Raw genomic sequence first — 20,633 nt, 5'->3', positions numbered from 1 at the left:
GCGCAAGGAAGAAGAGGAAGCATGGAGGCATGAGGGGGAAAATGAAAAGGACCCCCAGTCTTATTTATAAGGTGAAGGGATAAGTGACAGGCGCGAAAATCGAGGAGCCCAAAAGTTGGATATGTGACAGAGTTGTCGCCTCGATTGTTGGAGGCTCATTAATGAAGGTGAGATATATCCAATTTTTAATAACATGTGACGTCATGATGGTTTATTACGAACCTGGAAGATGAAATCATGGCGGTTTACAAGATTTATGCGAAGGTGCGGAAGGAAGAATTTTCTAAGTGTTGAAGATTGACATGAACATGTTCAAATCAATCTGGGGCCTAATGTTGGGGATATTACTACTAAGTATAAACCGGCCATGAGGGGCCAGGTTATGCCCACAATGAGTTAGTTATGTTTAAGGCCCATGAAGACAAGAAGTATGGCGCTTTACGGCAGGAGATCTAATATGAAGGCCCAGGGCCCAAAGGCAGATTAGGGCCCATACACATAAACCGCCATATGATATGTAACTTATGTTGTAAGACAAGGAAAGGTAGAAACCGAGCCGGGCACGTCTATGAGCTGGCCTCGGGATTCTGTAAACCGACGGGCGTCAACCTGTGTATATAAAGGGGCGACTCGGCGGCGGTTTAGGGACAACAAACAATAATTCGAGAGCCAGGCAGAGCGGATTCACTCCCTGGTCATCGAAACCCTAGCAATTCCATCACAACCGGAGTAGGCTTTTACCTTCATCATAAGGGGCCGAACTAGTATAATTCCTTGCGTCCCTTGTTCCGCTTTAACCCCTTTAAGCTAAACCATCGCGATGGCTTCACGACTAAGTCCTCTCACTAGGACATCTGCCATGACAAAACCACGACAACGCTCACTTTGAAATTGGTTGACTTGTTTTGTTTACCAGCTAGCACAGAATGCTTATAATCAGTCCATTAGAAAGACAAAAGAAAACAGTGAGTTTCTGTACGTTTTTCGGAAAGCAGCAAGAGAATTTATAATGCCTTGTGTATACATCAAGATTTTAAGAAAAAATATCAGAAGTCTCTCAACCTGACCCGGAAGTTCTCTCTCTTGTCAAAAGGAAAGTGACAGATGAAATGAATAAGGTCCTCATGGCCCCATATACTGCAGAGGAACTTAGGAAAGCCTTATTTGATATTGGTGATTTGAAAGCGCCGGGTCCAGATGGTCTACATGCTGTTTTTTATAAGAGGTTTTGGTCTATGTTGGGAGATGACCTAACGGAAGAGGTCCTCCAGGCGGTGGATAAATGTTTGATATCAGCGGGATGGAATGATACTGCAATTGTCATGATCCCAAAGGTTAACTCTCCAGAAAAGGTCACTCAGTTTAGACCTATTAGTTTATGCAATGTGGTGTACAAGGTTATTTCAGAAATGATTGCGGCACGTTTGAAATTAGTTCTGTCAGACATTATCAGCCCAACTCAGAGTGCTTTTGTTCTTGGGAGACTGATCACATGTAATATTTTAGTAGCATTTGAGTGTTTCCACAAAATTAAAAAGAAAAGAACGGGGAGGGAGGGGTTGTGTGCTATCAAGTTGGACATGCACAAAGCTTATGACCGAGTGGAATGGCCTTTCTTAAAAGCAATTTTGTTGAAGCTGGGTTTCAAGGAAAACTGGGTGAATTTGATTATGCAATGTGTGTCCTCTATGGAGTATAGGGTTTGGTTTAATGCAGAGGAGACTGATAACTTCAAACCCACTATAGGGCTAAGGCAGGGGGACCCCCTATCCCCCTATTTGTTCTTGTTATGTACGGAGGGCCTGACGGCCCTTTTAGCAAATGCGGAGGAGAGGGGAAAGATTTCAGGCATAAAGGTTAGCAGGGAAGCACCTTCAGTTTCCAATCTTTGGTTTGCGGATGATTCGTCGATCCTCATGCGAGCAAATGCTACGAACGCGGAGGCTCTTAGAGAAGTTCTGGATTCTTACTGTGCCGCTTCGGGGCAAAGGGTGAGTGTCGAAAAATCCAGTATATTTTTAGTCCCAATATGAAAGTGGAGGACAATGTGCAAATCTGTACAATTTTAAATATTGTGACTGAGGTCCTTAATGATAAATATTTGGGATTACCGGCCAATGTGGGCATGGACAAAAGCGATTGTTTTCATTTCTTGATTGATCGTATTATTATGAAGATTAGTGGATGGAAAGAAAAGTTGTTATCAGCTGGTGGAAAGGAAATTTTGCTTAAGTCTGTTGTTCAAGCTATCCCAACATATGCGATGTCCATCTTTAAAATTCCTAAAAAAATTGCAAAGGAATCATAGACGTGATGTCGCAATTCTGGTGGTGTAACGCCCTCGATGCGGCTATATCTCCTACGTGTCGAAGCACGACTTAGAGGCATAACCGCATTGAAAGCAATGTCGCAAGTAAGGTAATCTTCACAACAACCCATGTAAATAGATAATAAGGGGAAAGGTACATAGTTGGCTTACACTCGCCACGTCACACAAAGTACATAAATAGCATTATAATCATCCAATACACTCATGGTCCAACTATGGTACCAAAATAAAATATCAACCCCAACATGCGACACGGTCCCAATCGCCCCAACTGGGCACCACTACTGATCATCAGGGAAAGACACATAGTAACGGCGTGAGTCTTTGTCGAACTCCCACTTGAGCTCAAGCGCATCATCTGGAACGGAGTCATTGGTCCCTGCATCTGGTTTGGAAGTAATCTATGAGCCACGGGGACTCAGCAATCTCGCACCCTCGCGATCAAGACTATTTAATCTTATAGGTAAGACAAGGTAATATGTGGAGCTACAGCAAGCGACTAGCATATATGGTGGCTAACCTGTTCGCAAAAGAGAGCGACAAGAGAAGGCAAAGCATGAACGAAGAACTATAGAACATCCTGCGGCAAACATAACTCCAACACCGTGTTCACTTCCCGGACCCCGCCGAGAAGAGACCATCACGGTAACACACACAGTTGATTCATTTTAATTAAGTTAAGGTTCAAGTTATCTACAACCGGACATTAACAAATTCCCATCTGCCCATAACCACAGGCACGGCTTTGGAAAGTTCAAATCCCTGCAGGGGAGTCCCAACTTAGCCCATCACAAGCTCTCACGGTCAACGAAGGATAAACCTTCTCCCGAGACATTCCGATCAGACTCGGCATCCCGGTTCTACAAGACAACTTCGACAAAGATAAAACAAGTCCAGCAACACCGCCTGAATGTGCCGACAAATCCCGATAGGAGCTGCACATATCTCATTCTCAGGGCACACTCTGATGAACACTACGTACAACTAAAACCAAACCTCGAGTTTCCCCGAGGTGGCGCTACAAGTGGCTCTGTTTGGACCAACACTTAGAGGAGCACTGGCCCGGGGGGGGGGTTTAAATAAGATGACCCTCAGGCTCCGGAAACCCAAGGGAAAAAGAGGCTAGGTGGAAAATGGTAAAACCAAGGTTGGGTATTGCTGGAGGAGTTTTATTCAAGGCGAACTATCAAGGGGTTCCCATTATCACCCAACCGTGTAAGGAACGCAAAATCCGGGAACATAACACCGATATGACGAAAACTAGGGCGGCAAGAGTGGAACAAAACACTAGACAAAAGGCCAAGCCTTCCACCCTTTACCAAGTATATAGATGCATTAAGATAACAAGATAATATAGTGATATCCCAACAATAAAAAATGTTCCAACAAGGAACGATCTCCAATCTTCACCTGCAACTAGCAATGCTATAAGAGGGGCTGAGCAAAGTGGTAACATAGCCAAACAACGGTTTGCTAGGACATGGTGGGTTAGAGGTTTGACATGGAAACTTGGGAGGCATGATAAGAAAGTGGTAGGCATCGTAGCATAGGCATAGCAAAAGAGCGAGCATCTAGCAAGCAAAGATAGAAGTGATTTCGAGGGTATGATCATCTTGCCCACAAAGTTGTCAGAGTTGACTGGATCCTCGAAAGCAAACTCAACGGGCTCCTCGTTAGCGAACTCGTCTCCCGGCTCTACCCAAACAAGACAAACAAGCAAAAGGAACACAATCAACCACGTGCAAAGCTCAAACAAATATGATGCAAACATGGTATGCTATGCGGGATGCGATATGTGATGCAGATGCAAGATGTGACAAGGAATGATTTAATCTGGCCTCAACTTGGAAATCCAAGAGTGCCACTGGAAAGGTGAGGTGATTTCGGTTGAAATCGATATAAAGATCACCGGAATCGGATGCACGGTTTGGAAATGGCAAGCAAAACAAATATGGCACCGGTCTGCGATAAACATCAAGTAGCCATCTAAATGCATCAAGTTAAACATGCTACAGCACTCAAACAAGACAAAAAAATACATGGAAGGGATCCACTCATGATGCTTGACAAAATATGAACACTGAGCTACGGCCAATTCATCCATTAACAGGTTCAAACAAGCATGGCAAAAGTGCAAATGATAAACAGATTTCAGACTTAGTGAAATTAACACTAGTCTGGAATTTCAGATCAGGTAGCACACTTTGGAGCATGAAAACTACAAGCTACAGGAACTTAACATGGCAAAGCAAGGCATGGCATCGATCTACTCAAAGAGCTTAACAAAAGTCCCTTAGTGACCTTGAGCCAAAAGGGATCATAAAATACAATTGCAAGCATGTGAACATGGCAAAAACATAATCAGGTTACAGACTTAGAGAAAAACTGGAGCATGCAATATGTTAACGAGTAGGCATGTTTACGAGCTCGATGCACTCACTACAGAGCATGGCATGACAAACTAAGTATACACCCATCAAGAATACATATTATATAAGCTAGACATGGAAAGAACAACAACATAGCATGCACGGATCAACAACAACATCCTTGGCAAAATTGCTAACAAGTAAACAATCTGCCAGGATTCATGAAATAGCAAAAGTAGAGCTCGATTGACTCAAGCTAGGGTGCTCCATAAATGCAAACAAGGACATGGATGGATAGAGCACCACAAGATTAACAAAACATCCTTACTGATCGTCCTCAAAAGAGGCACGGATCACTAGGAAACAACATGAACATATGGCATATTGATAAAAACAGATCAAGGACAGAGAAATTCTAAGTCCCTGAAATCAGCATTAACGAATGCACTACTTTGCAAGCTTGTGCTAGTCACCACACATGTCACAAAAATACATGGTAAGCACCTCTGTAAAGATGGCAAAGCATATAACAAAACTCATGTAGAGCTCAGGAGCATATCATGCACACATTAATCATGGCAAAAATGACAAATAGCTATTTGGTGCAGCAGATCTGACAATTAACTCAAATAGCTTTCTTCCAACAGCATTTCAGGCATCAAGATGAGCTCAAATGAAAATGACGCAATGAGATGAAATGATGTACTCTCTGAGGCGAACATTTCGACATGCTACACACGCAAAACGGAGCTACGGATGCGGAGTTATAGCATGATGAAAAATGCAAAATGTCTAGGGTTTCGGGAGAAAGTCAACCGGGGAGAAAAACTCAGATCCAGATCTGGCGCGGTTCCCGATGCGCTCGCCGGAGTTACTGTAGCTCGGAGGTCGCCAGAGATCCCTGTTCGCCGGAGTTGGAGGAGCGGCCGGAGGAGTCGCCGGACTTGTGGCGGACGACGAGGGGCAACGAGGTGGAGGCGTGCTGGGGGCGCGGTTGTCGGCGGGACGGCGAGGTGCGGCTCCGGCCGGAGGAGTGCGGCAGCCGCCGGTGAAGGCGCGGGGCGGCGCGGGCCGCCGGAGTTGGAGGCGAGGGCGGCGATGTGGCCGACCGGGCGGGGAGGAGGCCGATCCGGGCGGCGGCGCGCAGACCGGGCCGCGGGGGCTCCTCGCGGGCCTCGCGGGCCTCGGGCGGCGGCGGCGAAGTGGGGCTCCGCCCAGGACACGTGGCGCTCCCGGAGTGGCCAGTGGGGGAGCGGACAATGTCCGGCCGGACGGAAAAGTGTCCGGCGGTGCGTGGAGAGGTAGGGGACTAGGGTTTCGTCCGTGATTTCGAAAGGGGGGGTCTTTATATAGGCATAGGGGGAGCTAGGAGAGTCCAAAAGAGGTGCGGTTTTTGGCCACGCGATCGTGATCGAACGCTCTAGATGATGGAGAGGGTTTAGGTGGGTTTTGGGCCAAATTGGAGGGGTGTTGGGCTGCAACACACACGAGGCCTTCTCGGTCCCTCGGTTAACCGTTGGAGTATCAAACGAAGTCCAAATGGTACGAAACTTGACAGGCGGTCTACCGGTAGTAAACCAAGGCCGCTTGGCAAGTCTCGGTCCAATTCGGAAATGTTTAACCCCCACACACGAAAAGAAGGTAGAAAGGACCACCGGAGGAGATAGGAGCGCCGGAATGCAAAACGGACAACGGGAAAAATGCTCGGATGCATGAGACGAACACGTATGCAAATGCAATGCACATGATGACATGATATGAGATGCATGACAACGACAACAACACATGGAGACAAAAACCTGAACCCGAGGAAATAAAATAACTTAGCGCCAGAAACGGCAAGAGTTGGGGTACATATTAGGTAAATTACATCCGGGGTGTTACAGGTGGGGTGACGAGGGAAATCAGAAAAGGATGCACTGGATGGCGTGGTGGAAGATGTGTGTCCCAAAAGACCAAGGAGGAATGGGTTTCCATGATATACACTACTTTAACCAGGCCTTGTTAGCGAAACAAGCTTGGCGTCTCTTGAATAATCCTGAATCGTTATGTGCAACAATCCTAAGAGCCAAGCATCTCCCGGAGGGTGATTTGATGAGCGCAGTACTAAAAAAGGGCTCCTCTTTTACTTGGCAAAGCATTATGGCGGGAGTGGATTCTCTCAGGAATGGATATATATGGAGAGTGGGAACAGGAGAAAATATTGACATATGGAGAGATGCATGGATCCCAAATTGTGCAGATAGGAAAATTATTACACCTAGAAGAGGTAATCTCCTGACAGAAGTTTCTGATCTTATTGACCCAGTTACGAATTCTTGGGGTGAAGAGTTGGTGAGACGAATGTTGTGGCCAAATGATGCTCATAGAGTCCTAGCGATCCCGATCCCTATGCACAATATGTCAGATTTTATTGCTTGGAGCTATACCAAAAATGGTTTATTCACTGTTCGAACATCTTATGTGGAGGAATGGAACAAAAAACATGGGAGGAAATTGGAATATTCAAATGGCATGGGAAAAGTAAGGTTGATCCTATTTGGGGTAAGATCTGGAAATTAGCTTGTCCATCGAAGGTTAAAATTTTTATTTGGCGGACGCTTCATGGGACTCTACCGTATCGCATTACACTAGCCAACAGACATATAAAAACTCAACCAGTCTGCCTAACATGTTTGGATGGACCAGAGGACACGAAACATGTGTTGTTTCTGTGCCAGAAGGCAAAAGAAGTGTGGGAACATTTGGGGTGTATGAAGGGATAAAAAAGCCTATATCATTGATCGTGCAGGAGAGGCGGTCCTTGAATTCTTACTCCTCGTGCCTGATCATGAACTACCTATCTTGGCCTCTCGGAATGCACGGGAACTGATTGCCATAACTACATGGTATTTATGGTGGAATGGACGGAAGCTAGTCCATGAGGGTAAGTCTCAAGAGGCGTCTCAAATCTCGATGGGGATTTGGGCTATAACAACGAATTATGTAATGGCCCAATCACCTAAAGCAAAGAGGAAGACTGAAGGATGGTGCATACCTCTCATGGAGTTTGTTAAATTGAATGTGGATGCTTGTTTTGATCATGATCAGCTAAGGGGCATAGCGGGTGCTGTTATCAGAGACGACAAAGGAAACTACATAGTAGGTGGTAACTGGAAGATTCAGTACTGTGCAGATGCTCTAACAGCGGAGGCGTTAGCACTCAGGTTTGGTTTAGGTTTGGCGCAAAGGGCAGGCTACAATCGTCTTATTATCAGTTCTGATAATATGGAAGTCATTGACACAATGAAGAACGGAGGACAGTCAGCGGGAGCGGCGGCTGCAATTTTTGAGGATTGATTTTTATGGCATGTGATTTTCCTCACATTAGTTTTGAACATTGTAGTAGAGAAGCAAATAAAGTAGCTGATGAGCTTGCTAGATTAGCAAAATGTTCCATGACTAGGTATTGGATAGAGGATCCCATGAAAAATCTTGTAACTCTTCTTATAGACGATGTAACCATTATTTCTAATTAATAAAGTTCAAGTTGTTTTTCAAAAAAAGGTTTTAAGAAAAAATAGATTGAGAGAGACTACTTTCATATGGTGGCACATAGAGGTAAAATTCAACAGGAACATATTGCTTCTTGTTAATGTAAAGACTTGAACAATGAATACATGCTCATGCATAAATTCCGTTGAACATACTCAAATCAGGCAAATTTAGTCCCTGGATGATATTTTCTGTCTAAAAATCAACAGTTACATCCTCCTAAAAATTACTAAGAAAGGGAGAGAGGCGATGATTGTGATGCCCCGAGACCGATGCGTCAGGTGTCTTCTAGTTATTCTTTGTTGTTGCCTTGTCATTCGCTTGCGTGTTGCATCTTGCCATGTCATCATCCGCATTGCATCTACATGTTTTTGAAACTTGCATCCGTCTCGGCCTCCCCGTTCCGTCCGTTGTCCGTTTTGAGCCCAGACACACTTGCACGCGCCCGCGACACCTCTGAAATATTATTTTATAAGTGGCTGGAAAATGTTCTCGGAATGGGTTGAAAGTTGGCGTGCGGTGTTGTTATGTTGTCGGTAGGTCACCTTCCAAGTTTCATCGCATTTGGAGTTTGTTTGCCGCCCCAACGGATATTCATAGCGACATTATAGTCGGTCAAACGTCGGACGTTTTCGGTCTCCGAAAACTGTTGCCGGGCTTTCCCCCTCTTTCCTCCCTAGACCGTCTACACAGTCCACTACCTACCGCCAGGCCCAACCTAACCTCTCTCGTCAGCCCGCGGCCCTCCTCGCGCGCACGTTCGAAAGTTGTCTCAGACCCGACCCGGACAGTCGTCACCGTTGGATTCGGATCATCCCCAAACGTCCCTAAAACATCTTCAGTTTTTCTTTTGGACTCCCCTAGTTTTTTTATCTCAACTGTACGACTTTAATCGGATGATCCAAATACCCATGCCTTTCCCTATATAAAAACCCTAGTCCTCATCTAGTCTAACCCTAAAATCTAAGACATTTGTCCCTCACCCCCCCCGCCGCCGCATCTTCCTCGGGATCCCCATCGCCCAACCCAGCGCCTCCACTGTTTCCCCCGACCCAATCCCCTCCGCCTCCACTCTTTGCCTCCACCGCACATCCATCCAGCCGCTGCCTTGCCTCCACTCCGGCAGCACACGCCACCGGAGCCCCGAGCCACCACCTCGTCGTCGCTCTTCAGCAACATCGCCAGTTCTCCTCCACAACCCCGAACACCCCTCACGAGCCCCTACTTCCTCGTGCTCCGTCGCCATCCCACTCATCCCAGCAGAGCCCCGTCCTCCCCATGCTTGTTCCATGCGTCCGGCGCAACGCCGGCAAGCAGCAGCAGCAACCAGGCCACTGCACCTCGCCTTGGTCCCCTCCTCCCTTGCGATTTCTCCCATCTCTCTCAGCCGCTTCCTTACTTTTAGTGTGCCTACAGGAGCTACGCCCGCACTGCCACCATGGACGGTCCTGCCCGGAGCTATGTATCCGCCTCACTTCCCGCCCTGCTGCCGACGAACGCAACGACCGACGCCCTCCTCGCGCGTGGCACCGCGCCAGACGCCGCCCGCTCTGTCGCCGCGCCAAGTTCTGCCGCCATTCGCCAAGTTCCGCGCCAAGCCAGCGGCGCCCTGCCCCGTTGCCGTCGGCAAGCTCCTCGGGAAGCCATCGGTGGAGCAGCTCGTTGCCAGGAGACCCCTCCTCGACCTCCATCGCGCCGGGTTTCTCGCCCTCCGTCCTTCGCTGCCGCGCCGGAGATCTCCGACGCCGCTGCTCTGCTTCTGCTGCCTGTCGTAGAGGACCGCACCCACAACTCCTATCTCGCTCGCTCGCCTCGAGCGTTGACCGCGACCACTCTACGCACCTGGGCCGCCTCCCCTTCGGCGGTTGACCAAGGCCCAGCATCGCCAGGTCACCCAAGGCCCAGGGTGAGTAGCCCCTGGCCTATCCTCTGTTGGGCTAGCCAAATTCAGCCCGATAGTTTTTTTCCTGGTCTGGACGATTTTGTCTATTTCTCTAGAGACTAACAATTTTGCAGAAAACCCCCCAATCATTATGCATTTAATAACTCACAAACGGTGCATCATATTAAAACAAATTATATATGTAAAATGCTTAGAATTTTGTGTAGATTAATAATTTGCAACTTTCACCTATGTTTAAAATGTTTAAATTGCTATTTGCATTAATTTGCTTAGATGCCATGCTAAAATGTTTTATTTCATAACTAAATAACTGTAGCTTCATTTTAAATAAACTTTATACGTAAATGGGGTAGAAAAATGCATAGATTAACATGGTGTACTTACTTTGCATGTTTAACAACTCTAAAATATGGTTTAGGGCAGAACAGTACCAAATCCATAAATATGCATATGAGGATTTTCTGGAATTGTTGTTGTTGTTTCCAGCCTCATTTAAACTTGCTTAAGTGTGTAGTTTACTTATGCTTCACCTCTTTCCATGTTAATCAACATTTAATATTGTTGGGTACATATACGGGAGTGAACTAAATAATCGAATGTGGTGTTTCGTCAATATGCAACTTGTTGCATATTGAGCTCCACTTAATTTGTAGTATTGTTTGTGCACTTTGCCATGCCATGCCTCATTAAACCGGACATGCATCATACTTGGTTGTGCATCATGCCATGCTTATGTGATGGTTGTTTACTATGTTGCTTGCTTCTTTCCGGGTTGCTTCTCTCGTTAGCTCAGTTTCATTCCGGAGTTGTGAGGATTCATTCAACTACGTCTGCTTGTCTTCTTCATGGACTCGTTCTTCTTCCTTGCGAGATCTCAGGCAAGATGACCATACCCTCGAAATCACTTCTATCTTTGCTTGCTAGTTGTTCCCTCTATCGCTATGTCGCGCTACCTACCACCTGTTATATCACGCCTCCCATGTTGCCATGTCAATCCTCTAACCCACCTTTCTTAGCAAACTGTTGTTTGGCTAAGTAATCGCTTTGCTCAGCCCCTCTTATAGCATTGTTAGTTGCAGGTGAAGCTGAAGTTCGTTCCTTGTTGGAATATGGATATGTTTGGGATATCACAATATATCTTATTTAATCAATTCATCTATATACTTGGTAAAGGGTGGAAGGCTCGGCCTTATGCATGGTGTTTTGTTCCACTCTTGCCGTCCTAGTTTCCGTCATACCGATGTTATGTTCCTTGATTTTGCGTCCCTTACGCGGTTGGCTGTTATGGGAACCCTTTGACAGTTCGCTTTGAATAAAACTCCTCCAGCAAGGTCCAACCTTGATTTTACCATTTGCCTCACCATCACCTACTTTTCCCTTGGGAGTCGCGCTCCCGAGGGTCATCTTTATTTTAACCCCCCCGGGGCAGTGCTTCTCGAAGTGTTGGTCCGAACCGGGCAGCCTGCGGGGCCACCTCGGGGCAACTTGAGGGTTGGTTTTACTCGTAGCTTGACCTATCTGGTGTTGCCCTGAGAACGAGATATGTGCAGCTCCTATCGGGATTGTCGGCACATCGGGCGGCTTTGCTGGTCTTGTTTTACCATTGTCGATATGTCTTGTAACCGGGATTCCGAGACTGATCGGGTCTTTCTGGGAGAAGCAATATCCTTCTTGACTGTGAGAGCTTGTGATGGGCTAAGTTGGGACACCCCTACAGGGTTTGAACTTTCGAAAGCCGTATCCGCGGTTATGTGGCAGATGGGAAGTTGTTAATATCCAGTCATAGAGAACTTGACACTTAACTTAATTAAAATGAATCAACCGCGTGTGTAGCCATGATGGTCTCTTCTCGGCGAAGTCCGGGAAGTGAACACGGTTCTTGTGTTATGCTTGAACGTAAGTAGTTTCAGGATCACTTTTTGATCACTTCTGACTTCTCGACCGTTGCGTTGCTTCTCTTCTCACTCTTATTTGTGTAAGTTAGCCACCATATGTGCTTAGTGCTGCTACAGCTCCACCTCACCACCCTTTCCTACCCATAAGCTTAAATAGTCTTGATCTCGTGGGTGTGAGATTGCTGAGTCCTCGTGACTCACAGATACTTCCAAACAGTTGCAGGTGCCGATGATACCAGTGCAGGTGACGCAACCGAGCTCAAGTGGGAGCTCGATGAAGATCTTGATCGTTGTTTTGTGTCTTTTCCGGTTGATCAGTAGTGGAGCCCAGTTGGGACGATCGGGGATCTAACATTTGTGGTTGTCTTCCTTTATTTTGGTTCCGTAGTCGGACATTTGATTGTACCTTGGATGATGTATCGATTATTTATGTATTGTGTGAAGTGGCGATTGTAAGCCAACTCTTTATCCCTTTCTTATTCAGTACATGCGATGTGTGAAGATTACCCCTCTTGCGACAAGCCTACCATGCGACTATGCCTCTAAGTCGTGTCCCGACACGTGGGAGATATAGCCGCATTGTGGGTGTTACAATGACACTGTGCATGGCGTCGTAGTGGTGGCAGCTCGAGCCAAATGCAACCGAGATGAAACCCCTGCCAGTATGTAAGGAGTGTTTGCCGCGCGTATGTCGCGCGTATCCTCCAACGGCGCATCGGCCATCTGCTGCTTCAGTCGTCGCCTATGTTATGAGGAGCAGAAGCATTGACGCAGAGATGTGCCACTTTGTGAGATACATAATTAATTGATTTTGATACGAACTCGTGCTACTCGTGTACCAATTAGCCTAAAAAGCATCCAATTCCGACGCTGTGACCTCCTTCTCAAATTAGCTTAGCAGGCCTTCAGTCCCACAAAGTCGAGACCTGCCTTGCCCACCAGGCTTGCTGCCCACTATATCACAGCATACAAGGTCGTCGTCTTTTTCTCTCAGAATTTTATGCCTGATACACTGTCATCGGGATTACCTGCTGCACATGCTCTATAGGGACGGTAATCACTATTACTAAGATTTTCTTCCGATGCATCAGGGTATCTTCAGGTAGTTCTGCCTCCGGCAACCAATCTGATGTTCATTGATTATCCCCAAATGAATCAGTAAAGACACCAATCGCTAAACTCGGTTACGGGAATATGATGAAAGGTTTACCTACATAATTTTGAACCCATGAGGGCAAAAGAAAAAGGGTCCAAATCTGCCTCCTCCCACCTTCTGCACGAAAGATGGCGCCATATGTGACTTTGCTAGGCATATCATGGCCGTTCTCCTAGGATCTGCAAGACTGCAACACCTCTGCAATGGCAGGTCGACAGCGCGGTGCTTCGATTGGTTGCGAATAACCACTATCCTAGCGGCAAGGCGCAAGCGCATGGCAGAAGTAGGTCAGGCAGAGCCGCAGAGGCGTTGTGCATCGCGTGGCAACCGAGGGCTTGGGAAGAGCAAGAACGGGAAAGGTCGGGATGGATGGATCTGGAGAAGAGCGGAAATAAATAAGGAGGATGCGGTGCCCCTAATGACCATATGCGGCCGGTGGTGCGTTTTGATTGTTATTAGGGAGTAAACGGCGTTTCGATTGTTGGTTCAATCTCTCAGTTACAGAAGTGGAAGAGAGTCGCTCGCTTTCGTGACCAGGTATGGATAAGTACAAATACAAAATAATAATTGAATCGTACAATTTGTTGATTTTTTGGTGTGAAAGTGAATTGCTGAGATGGATAGAGTATATGTCAAGAGAAATAAGATAATGAAGATGAACTACTTAGATATTATGGTAAAATATAGATAGGGCCAAAACTACACGGCAAGAGCGTGGCTGGCCGATATGCATGCTACGAAATGCGCCCATGGTTACCGCTACAAAATAAACTTCGCGATAACCCCTTTCCCCTCCTCGCTTCCCCTCCTTATCCCCTTTCGTCTCCCGCTCCCCCGGTCTCGCGCTGTACGGCGCGCCATGGCCATGCCCTCCACTTCTTACTTCTCGCGGCCGCCTATCGTGCACCCCACCTCCAAAACTCCGAACCCTCCCCGACTGCTGCCGCTCGTCTCCGGGGCTGCTGCCCCTCGCCCGCTGCTGCCCTCCTTCGCTCCGCCCGCGCCCGGTCGCGGGCTCCGGACCGCCGCCGCCCAACAACCCGCCTACGAAAATGGAGAGGAGGAAGAAGATGGGGAGGAGGATGAGGAGTATTACAGCGAGGAGGAGGATGAAGAGGAATTGGACGTGGAGGCGATGGAGGAAGAGGCGCGCCGCGCCGCCGCCGACCTCGCCGCGCACCTCGACCGCGAGCTCCGCCTCGGTGAGTGGACATATTTATCATTTTGATCTCCACATGTCTCGTGCGGGCATTTTAATGTGGCCGTGGTCGCCGTTCCTATGCTGCCTCTGGTCAGGCAAATTACTGGAGATCGTTGGTCTTTTCACTACTATTGCTTCGTCATTCATTCCCTTGCATTTATAGTGAGAACTTTGAAGCCTCGGGCAACAATGCCCAACATACCATTGTTGCAAGGGAAAACTTTGTTTTTGCCACTCTAGCTTTTGACCACTTTGCTTATACCACTCTAGAATTTAACATTTCACTTTTGCCATTCTTAGTTTTTGACAATATATCACAATTGTCATTCCATGGCAAAAGCAGTAATTTTAGAGTGGCAATTGTGATACATTGTCAAAATCTAAGAGTGGCAAAAGTGAAATGAAAAGTTATTGCTTTTGCCACGGAATGGCATTTGTGGTGTATTGTCAAAAACTAAGAGTGGCAAAAGTGATATGTCAAATTCTAGAGTGGCATAAGCAAAATAGGCAAAAACTAGAGTGGCAAAAACAAAGTTTTCCCTTGTTGCAATTATACAATACAGTGTGGTCGGAGTTTTGTCTCTGAACACCTAATGCTGTATAGCAACCCGACGAGGAATTTTGTGTCAATTGGTGGTTATATGGGTGGTGTTTAGGTCTCATGTATTTAGAAATTTGAAAGCGTGGAGTATCCTTCTGCTTGGTTCAACTGTGTGGCACCTTTATCTTCGGTTCTTTTTGGTCATAAAAAACGCTCTTATATTATGGGACGGAGGGAGTAATGAATATTATGATTGCGTATGGATCCTAGTCAAATAGATGTTGGTAACTAGCAAGACAATTATAGACAGTTTAGCCTTTAGTTTCAAGTATTGCAACAAAATCACATTGTTAACTATAAATGTTATGTTTTTCAAGTAGAATAGGCTTATGTGCCGTTTTTTAACTCTAAAAGCTTACTTCATCCACTTCACTTGGTTCATAGACTACATGTCGACATTTTTCAGATGGTGATGTTCGGGAGAAAAGAAGAACCATGAGGGATAAGACATCAACATCTAAACATGTCGGTGTATCTTCATGTTCTAATAATGAGTTGTCTAGTTGACATGCTAATGAAGACACTGTTGTAATGTGGATTGTGGAAAACAAAGTTAACTGATTTGCTGTTCAATCCATGACTCAGATCCCAGACAGTAAGCTTCCAAAGGTGGCTGTTATTGGTAGACCTAATGTGGGTAAATCTGCACTATTCAATCGGCTTGTCGGGGTATTCCACTTACTTACACGAACATAACTTCAGTTTGTTTCTGCAATGTACACCATTGTATGTCTGATCCGAATGCAAAAATTGATATGTATTGTGTTCTGACATCTAACAGGGCAACAGGGCTATCGTTGTTGATGAACCTGGTGTAACAAGGGATCGTTTGTATGGACGATCTTATTGGGGTGATCAAGAGTTTATGGTTATTGATACTGGGGGTGTGATTACTCTATCGAAGTCTCAAGCAGGTGTAATGGAAGAACTTGCCATTACAACTACTGTTGGTATGGATGGGATTCCAATGGCCTCTCGAGAAGCTGCTATTGCTAGGATGCCATCAATGATTGAGAAGCAAGCTGTTGCTGCTGTTGAAGAAGCAGCTGTCCTTCTTTTCCTTGTGGATGGTCAGGCAGGTTTAGGCGATTATAGTTGTATCATCTTATATTTTGAGCAACTATTTTATCTGTTACTTTTGTTATTAGATCTTCTAATCGTGCTAGCACGGTTTATTATAAGATGAACGGCTCAATATTTACCTCCTAACGACTCAAGTTTTCTTTCCCTGGTGCCTTTTCTTGATTCATGCTCCTGAGAAAATTCTTCTTGACAAAAAAAATGCATAACTTGCAGTGATAGTATACTATCATTTTTAGTTACCTGTACATTGTTACTATAAACTTCCAGAGCTTGTTTTCACTAACATGATGGTCTCAAATTCCTCCAGGCTGGGCTTGTGGCAGCTGATATAGAAATTGCTGATTGGTTACGTCGCAACTTCTCACACAAGTGCATCATACTTGCTGTAAACAAGTGTGAATCACCACGGAAAGGGCAAATGCAAGCATTAGAATTTTGGTCATTAGGGTGAGCCTAAAGCACGACTTAAACTATGCCCACATGGTGATACATTGATTCAGTTCATTTGCATTTTGAAAAGATTACTCAATGTTGGAATGATCTTTTAGGTTATATTTTGGTCAATAGCGACAAATGAAAACATGACACGAGTACTGATATCTTTGTGATTGTGCTGCTATAATAAAAGAGACAAACAACATGCCGTACTAGTCTTGTTTAAATTGTATATAGACCTTGACAGCATAAAGTATCAGAATTTAATATCAATAACTTATGCTAGAATCAATTGTCTTCCAACTCTGGTTACCCTCTTACCATAAAGTTTGATTTTTTTTTCTTTAGCTATGCAGTCGGCCCTATTTATATTTATTTGCTGCTTGGTTCATCTTTCCTCTATTCCTGCTAGGTTTACACCTTTACCAATATCTGCTATTACCGGCACTGGAACTGGAGAGCTCCTGGATATGGTCTGTTCGGAGCTGAAAAAGTTCGAGGTAATATTTGTTCAGATAATATCTTGCCTTACATGCATGATGATACTCATCTCCTTTAATGATTGGGCACATTCATGAAGTTCTTTTTGATATAAAGTTTAGGCATTACAGGTACTAGAAGAATTGGATGATGTTGAAGAAGACGAAAACCATGTCCCTGCTATTTCTATTGTTGGAAGACCAAATGTTGGGAAAAGTAGCATTCTAAATGCTTTGGTTGGAGAAGATAGAACTATTGTGAGCCCAGTTAGTGGTACCACCCGTGATGCCATTGATACTGAGTTAACCATAAAGGATGGGCAGGTCTGTTCATAAGACTCTTGAGCGTTTAAGCATCAGAGCTGCTTCATTAGCGCAGCACACAGCCAACACCGGTATGCTAATATTTCAAATGCCGCAGAAATACAAACTCATCGATACGGCTGGCATCCGACGGAGAGCAGCAGTTGCTTCTGCTGGCAGCACAACTGAAACACTTTCAGTAAAACGTGCATTTAGTGCAATTCGTCGATCTGATGTAGTTGCCCTTGTTATTGAAGCGATGGCCTGTGTCTCGGAGCAGGTATTTATCTCAACAATCCATTCACATGCGCGCACAAACATTTCATGTAGATACATAGTTTACTGTAACACCGTGTTTTTTTTTGCGGTACCAAGGATTATAAAATTGCAGAAAGGATTGAGAAAGAGGGAAAGGCATGTGTCATTGTTGTGAACAAGTGGGATACAATCCCAAACAAGAACAATGAGAGTACTACACATTATGAACAGGATGTAAGAGAGAAGCTTCGTGTACTTGACTGGGCACCTATTGTTTACTGTTCTGCGATAAATGGGAACAGCGTTGAGAAGTAAAACCCTAATCTTAGTTTTAGAATCTTAGTCTTTTGATACTTCGTTATTTTTTCAGATATTAGCTGTATATACCCTGCCACAGTACATTTCACCCTTTTGGGTTATACCTCGGCAATGATTAATTTACGTGCGCTGCCTGAAGTGGCCAACCATTTCCATTTTTCTTCTTCTAGAACATGATTTCCATATTTTGTCACATACTTCAAAGTCCCTAAAACAAGAATCTTATGGAGTAGTAGATCTGTAATGCCAAGGGCTGGTGTAGTGGGTCACTAGGTTTCCTGTAACTGACATATGAAACATGTGTTTCCTCTATGAACTTATGTTTGCCTAAGTTTTCTGTGCTTACTGGACATGCAAAATTTGCTGGATTCCCACTTTTCCCCCTTGATGAGTCGTCTATCCCTGTATTAGTATCCTCCTGTTACTTCTGTTCTAGACACCAGCACCGCATATATAATATTGTGTATTGTCCTGTATTGACATTCTCTAATGTATGGTGTATCGATTTGTTCTCAGGATTATTTCTGCTGCTTCTTTGGTTGAAGAGGAAAGGTCTAGAAGACTTGGCACCTCTATTCTTAACCAAGTGGTTAGAGAAGCTGTAGCATTCAAAGCACCACCACGAACAAGAGGCGGCAAAAGAGGCCGTGTTTATTACACAACACAGGTGACCTATTTGTTAAGAGATGGTCCTCACTTCTTTCAGTCTGTACAGTTCTATCTCCAAATTACCTTGCAGCATTTTCATTCTTCAGAACCAAAGGAATCTTGTTTTTCTCCCGCAGGCTGCTGTTCGTCCACCAACATTTGTTCTCTTCGTCAATGACGCAAAACTTTTCCCTGAGCCGTATCGGCGGTACATGCACAAGCAGCTCCGGTCTGATGCTGGATTCCCAGGCACGCCCATTCGCCTACTGTGGCGTAGCAGGAAGCGGACTGATAGGCAACAGAGGAGATCAAATACGGAAGCTTGCAGTGCGCTTGTAGCGTTGAGTTAGCATGTGAAGCAATGTTGCTACGTTAAAAAAGAAAAGGAAAACGTGGGTATCCTTTTTCCTCCTTGTTCACATGCTTTTCCTGGCTGCGAATGTGTGACTATCAATGGGCCAATAAGGTTCATATTCAAATGAAAAAGGTTTTGTTTCTCTTCTTACTCCTCGACTACTGCCAAAGCTGAAGTATGGTCACTGTACTCTAATACTCTAATAATTTTTTGGTCTCTCAAATGCTAGAACATATGAAATTTGTCTTTTGCTGCATTGAGTTGTTTTAAGAAGAGTGAATTACATTTTTTACCCCATAGTTTTCGTTTGTGACAACAATTACCCCATACAGCAGTTTTTTCACACGTTACCCAGTTTAAGCAAACTTGTGCCACAAATTACCCCATTTATGTTTTTCTTGTTTCAATGCTGACTGCACGCAACGCTGGTTGGTTTGTTTTACTTTTTAAGATTTGCTCTTGAAGATTAAGATTTTTGTGTGGTGGCTCTCCCCTTTGGAAGGCCTCTTTGCCCTTAAAGATTAAGATTTGTGTATGGCAACTACTACGAGATTGCATCCCTTCGGGGACCGAGGTGCTTAAGCGGCATGGCCCGGGGATGGAGCGTGCCCCTTATGCGCTGTACCGAAGACTGGGACTCACATCCTATTCTCATGTACGACGGCACGGGTCCTTTGGGAGGCCGGGGGCCTCACGGAGTTCCTCCAGACCAGGGCTACCCACCCTGTGCGACATCTCGCTTATTTTGGCTTATTTTTGCGGCAATGTCATGGAATCTTTGGACGATATGTAATAAAATGGTGATTGAGAGGGTCTTTCTGAGGCAGGTGCCCGAATCCTTCAAATTCCTTGCTTTTCTGCAGAACTGGCACCCGCTCTCTAGGCGGCGCGACCGCGGTGGTCTTGGCTTGTGCTAGATGCGCTTCTGGTTACAACGTGTCAACTATTGGCTTCGTAGGGCCGCAGTCGTCTTGGGCTTGTGCTGGATGCACTTCTGGTTACAGCGTGTCAACTATTGGCTTCGTAGGGCCGCTTCGCGACAGTCACTAGGTTGATTTTTTCCTCATATCTGGGCATGATTGTGTTGTTGTCCCAACCGTCGTTTGTGATTTAGAGTCTGGATGTTGGTTGTATGGATCTTTGCTTCATCTATAAAGCGGGGCGAAAACCTATTTCAAAAAAGGAAAATGAAAGAATACAACAGCAACAACAAACAACAATTATACAAGAAAGAGCTAGTCATCTAAAAGCTCTAAGCCACTGTAATCTTTCCTCTGCTCCCAATGCGATCCACCGAATTTCTTCTTTGAATTTTCTCATGCAAAGTCTATAAACTGGGAATGATGTGTTTGAATATAAAGTTATTCTGAGTGGTCCAGATGGCCCAAGCAACCAAGTTGATGATCTCCAATGAAAAGGGACATTTAACAACTGTTGCAGATGACTAATCTCCTACTGTAGGCCCAATCTGGTAGGTGCCCATGTAGGACAGATTTATGACCAGCGCCATTGTGCAAATAGGCAAAGAAAGAAAAGGCGACTCCTTGTTTCTAGAACCTCATAAGAACAATATTAGAACAATATATACATTTCCCTAATCGAGATCATCCAGGCACGTCTTATCCACCTCTGCTTTTTAGTTCAGTAAGAACATGTTTTGCACTCTCCAACAGGGAAAGTGCTTCCTCCTTCGCCAACACCATCTTAACAAAGTCTGATTTAAAAATCTGAGCTCATTCTCCACCTTCCTCTTTTTATTCCACATC

The 20,633-nt window shown here is 45.3% G+C and overlaps 1 protein-coding gene across 2 annotated transcripts; it reads left to right on the top strand.

Moving 5' to 3' along the window:
• The first annotated feature begins 13,963 nt into the window (after nt 1-13,963).
• LOC119285813 (GTPase Der-like) lies at nt 13,964-19,102 on the top strand. 2 transcript variants are annotated; one of them, XM_037565143.1, is made up of 11 exons: nt 13,964-14,388; nt 15,395-15,453; nt 15,574-15,657; nt 15,770-16,063; nt 16,379-16,518; nt 16,919-17,006; nt 17,118-17,309; nt 17,407-17,568; nt 17,664-17,857; nt 18,381-18,531; nt 18,650-19,102. In XM_037565143.1, the coding sequence occupies exons 1-11, from the start codon at nt 14,046-14,048 to the stop codon at nt 18,860-18,862; spliced, it is 1,920 nt and encodes a 639-aa protein (XP_037421040.1). In that variant the 5' UTR covers nt 13,964-14,045; the 3' UTR covers nt 18,863-19,102. The 2 variants fall into 2 exon arrangements, with proteins under 2 accessions (XP_037421040.1, XP_037421039.1); XM_037565142.1 differs by having other exon boundaries at nt 17,109-17,309.
• The last annotated feature ends 1,531 nt before the right edge of the window (nt 19,103-20,633 follow it).

This window comes from Triticum dicoccoides, chromosome 4A, assembly GCF_002162155.2.
Source record: "Triticum dicoccoides isolate Atlit2015 ecotype Zavitan chromosome 4A, WEW_v2.0, whole genome shotgun sequence".
Classification (NCBI taxonomy): domain Eukaryota; kingdom Viridiplantae; phylum Streptophyta; class Magnoliopsida; order Poales; family Poaceae; genus Triticum; species Triticum dicoccoides.
The sequence above is the reverse complement of the archived record's forward strand: the minus strand, read 5'-3'. Positions and strand labels throughout refer to the sequence as shown.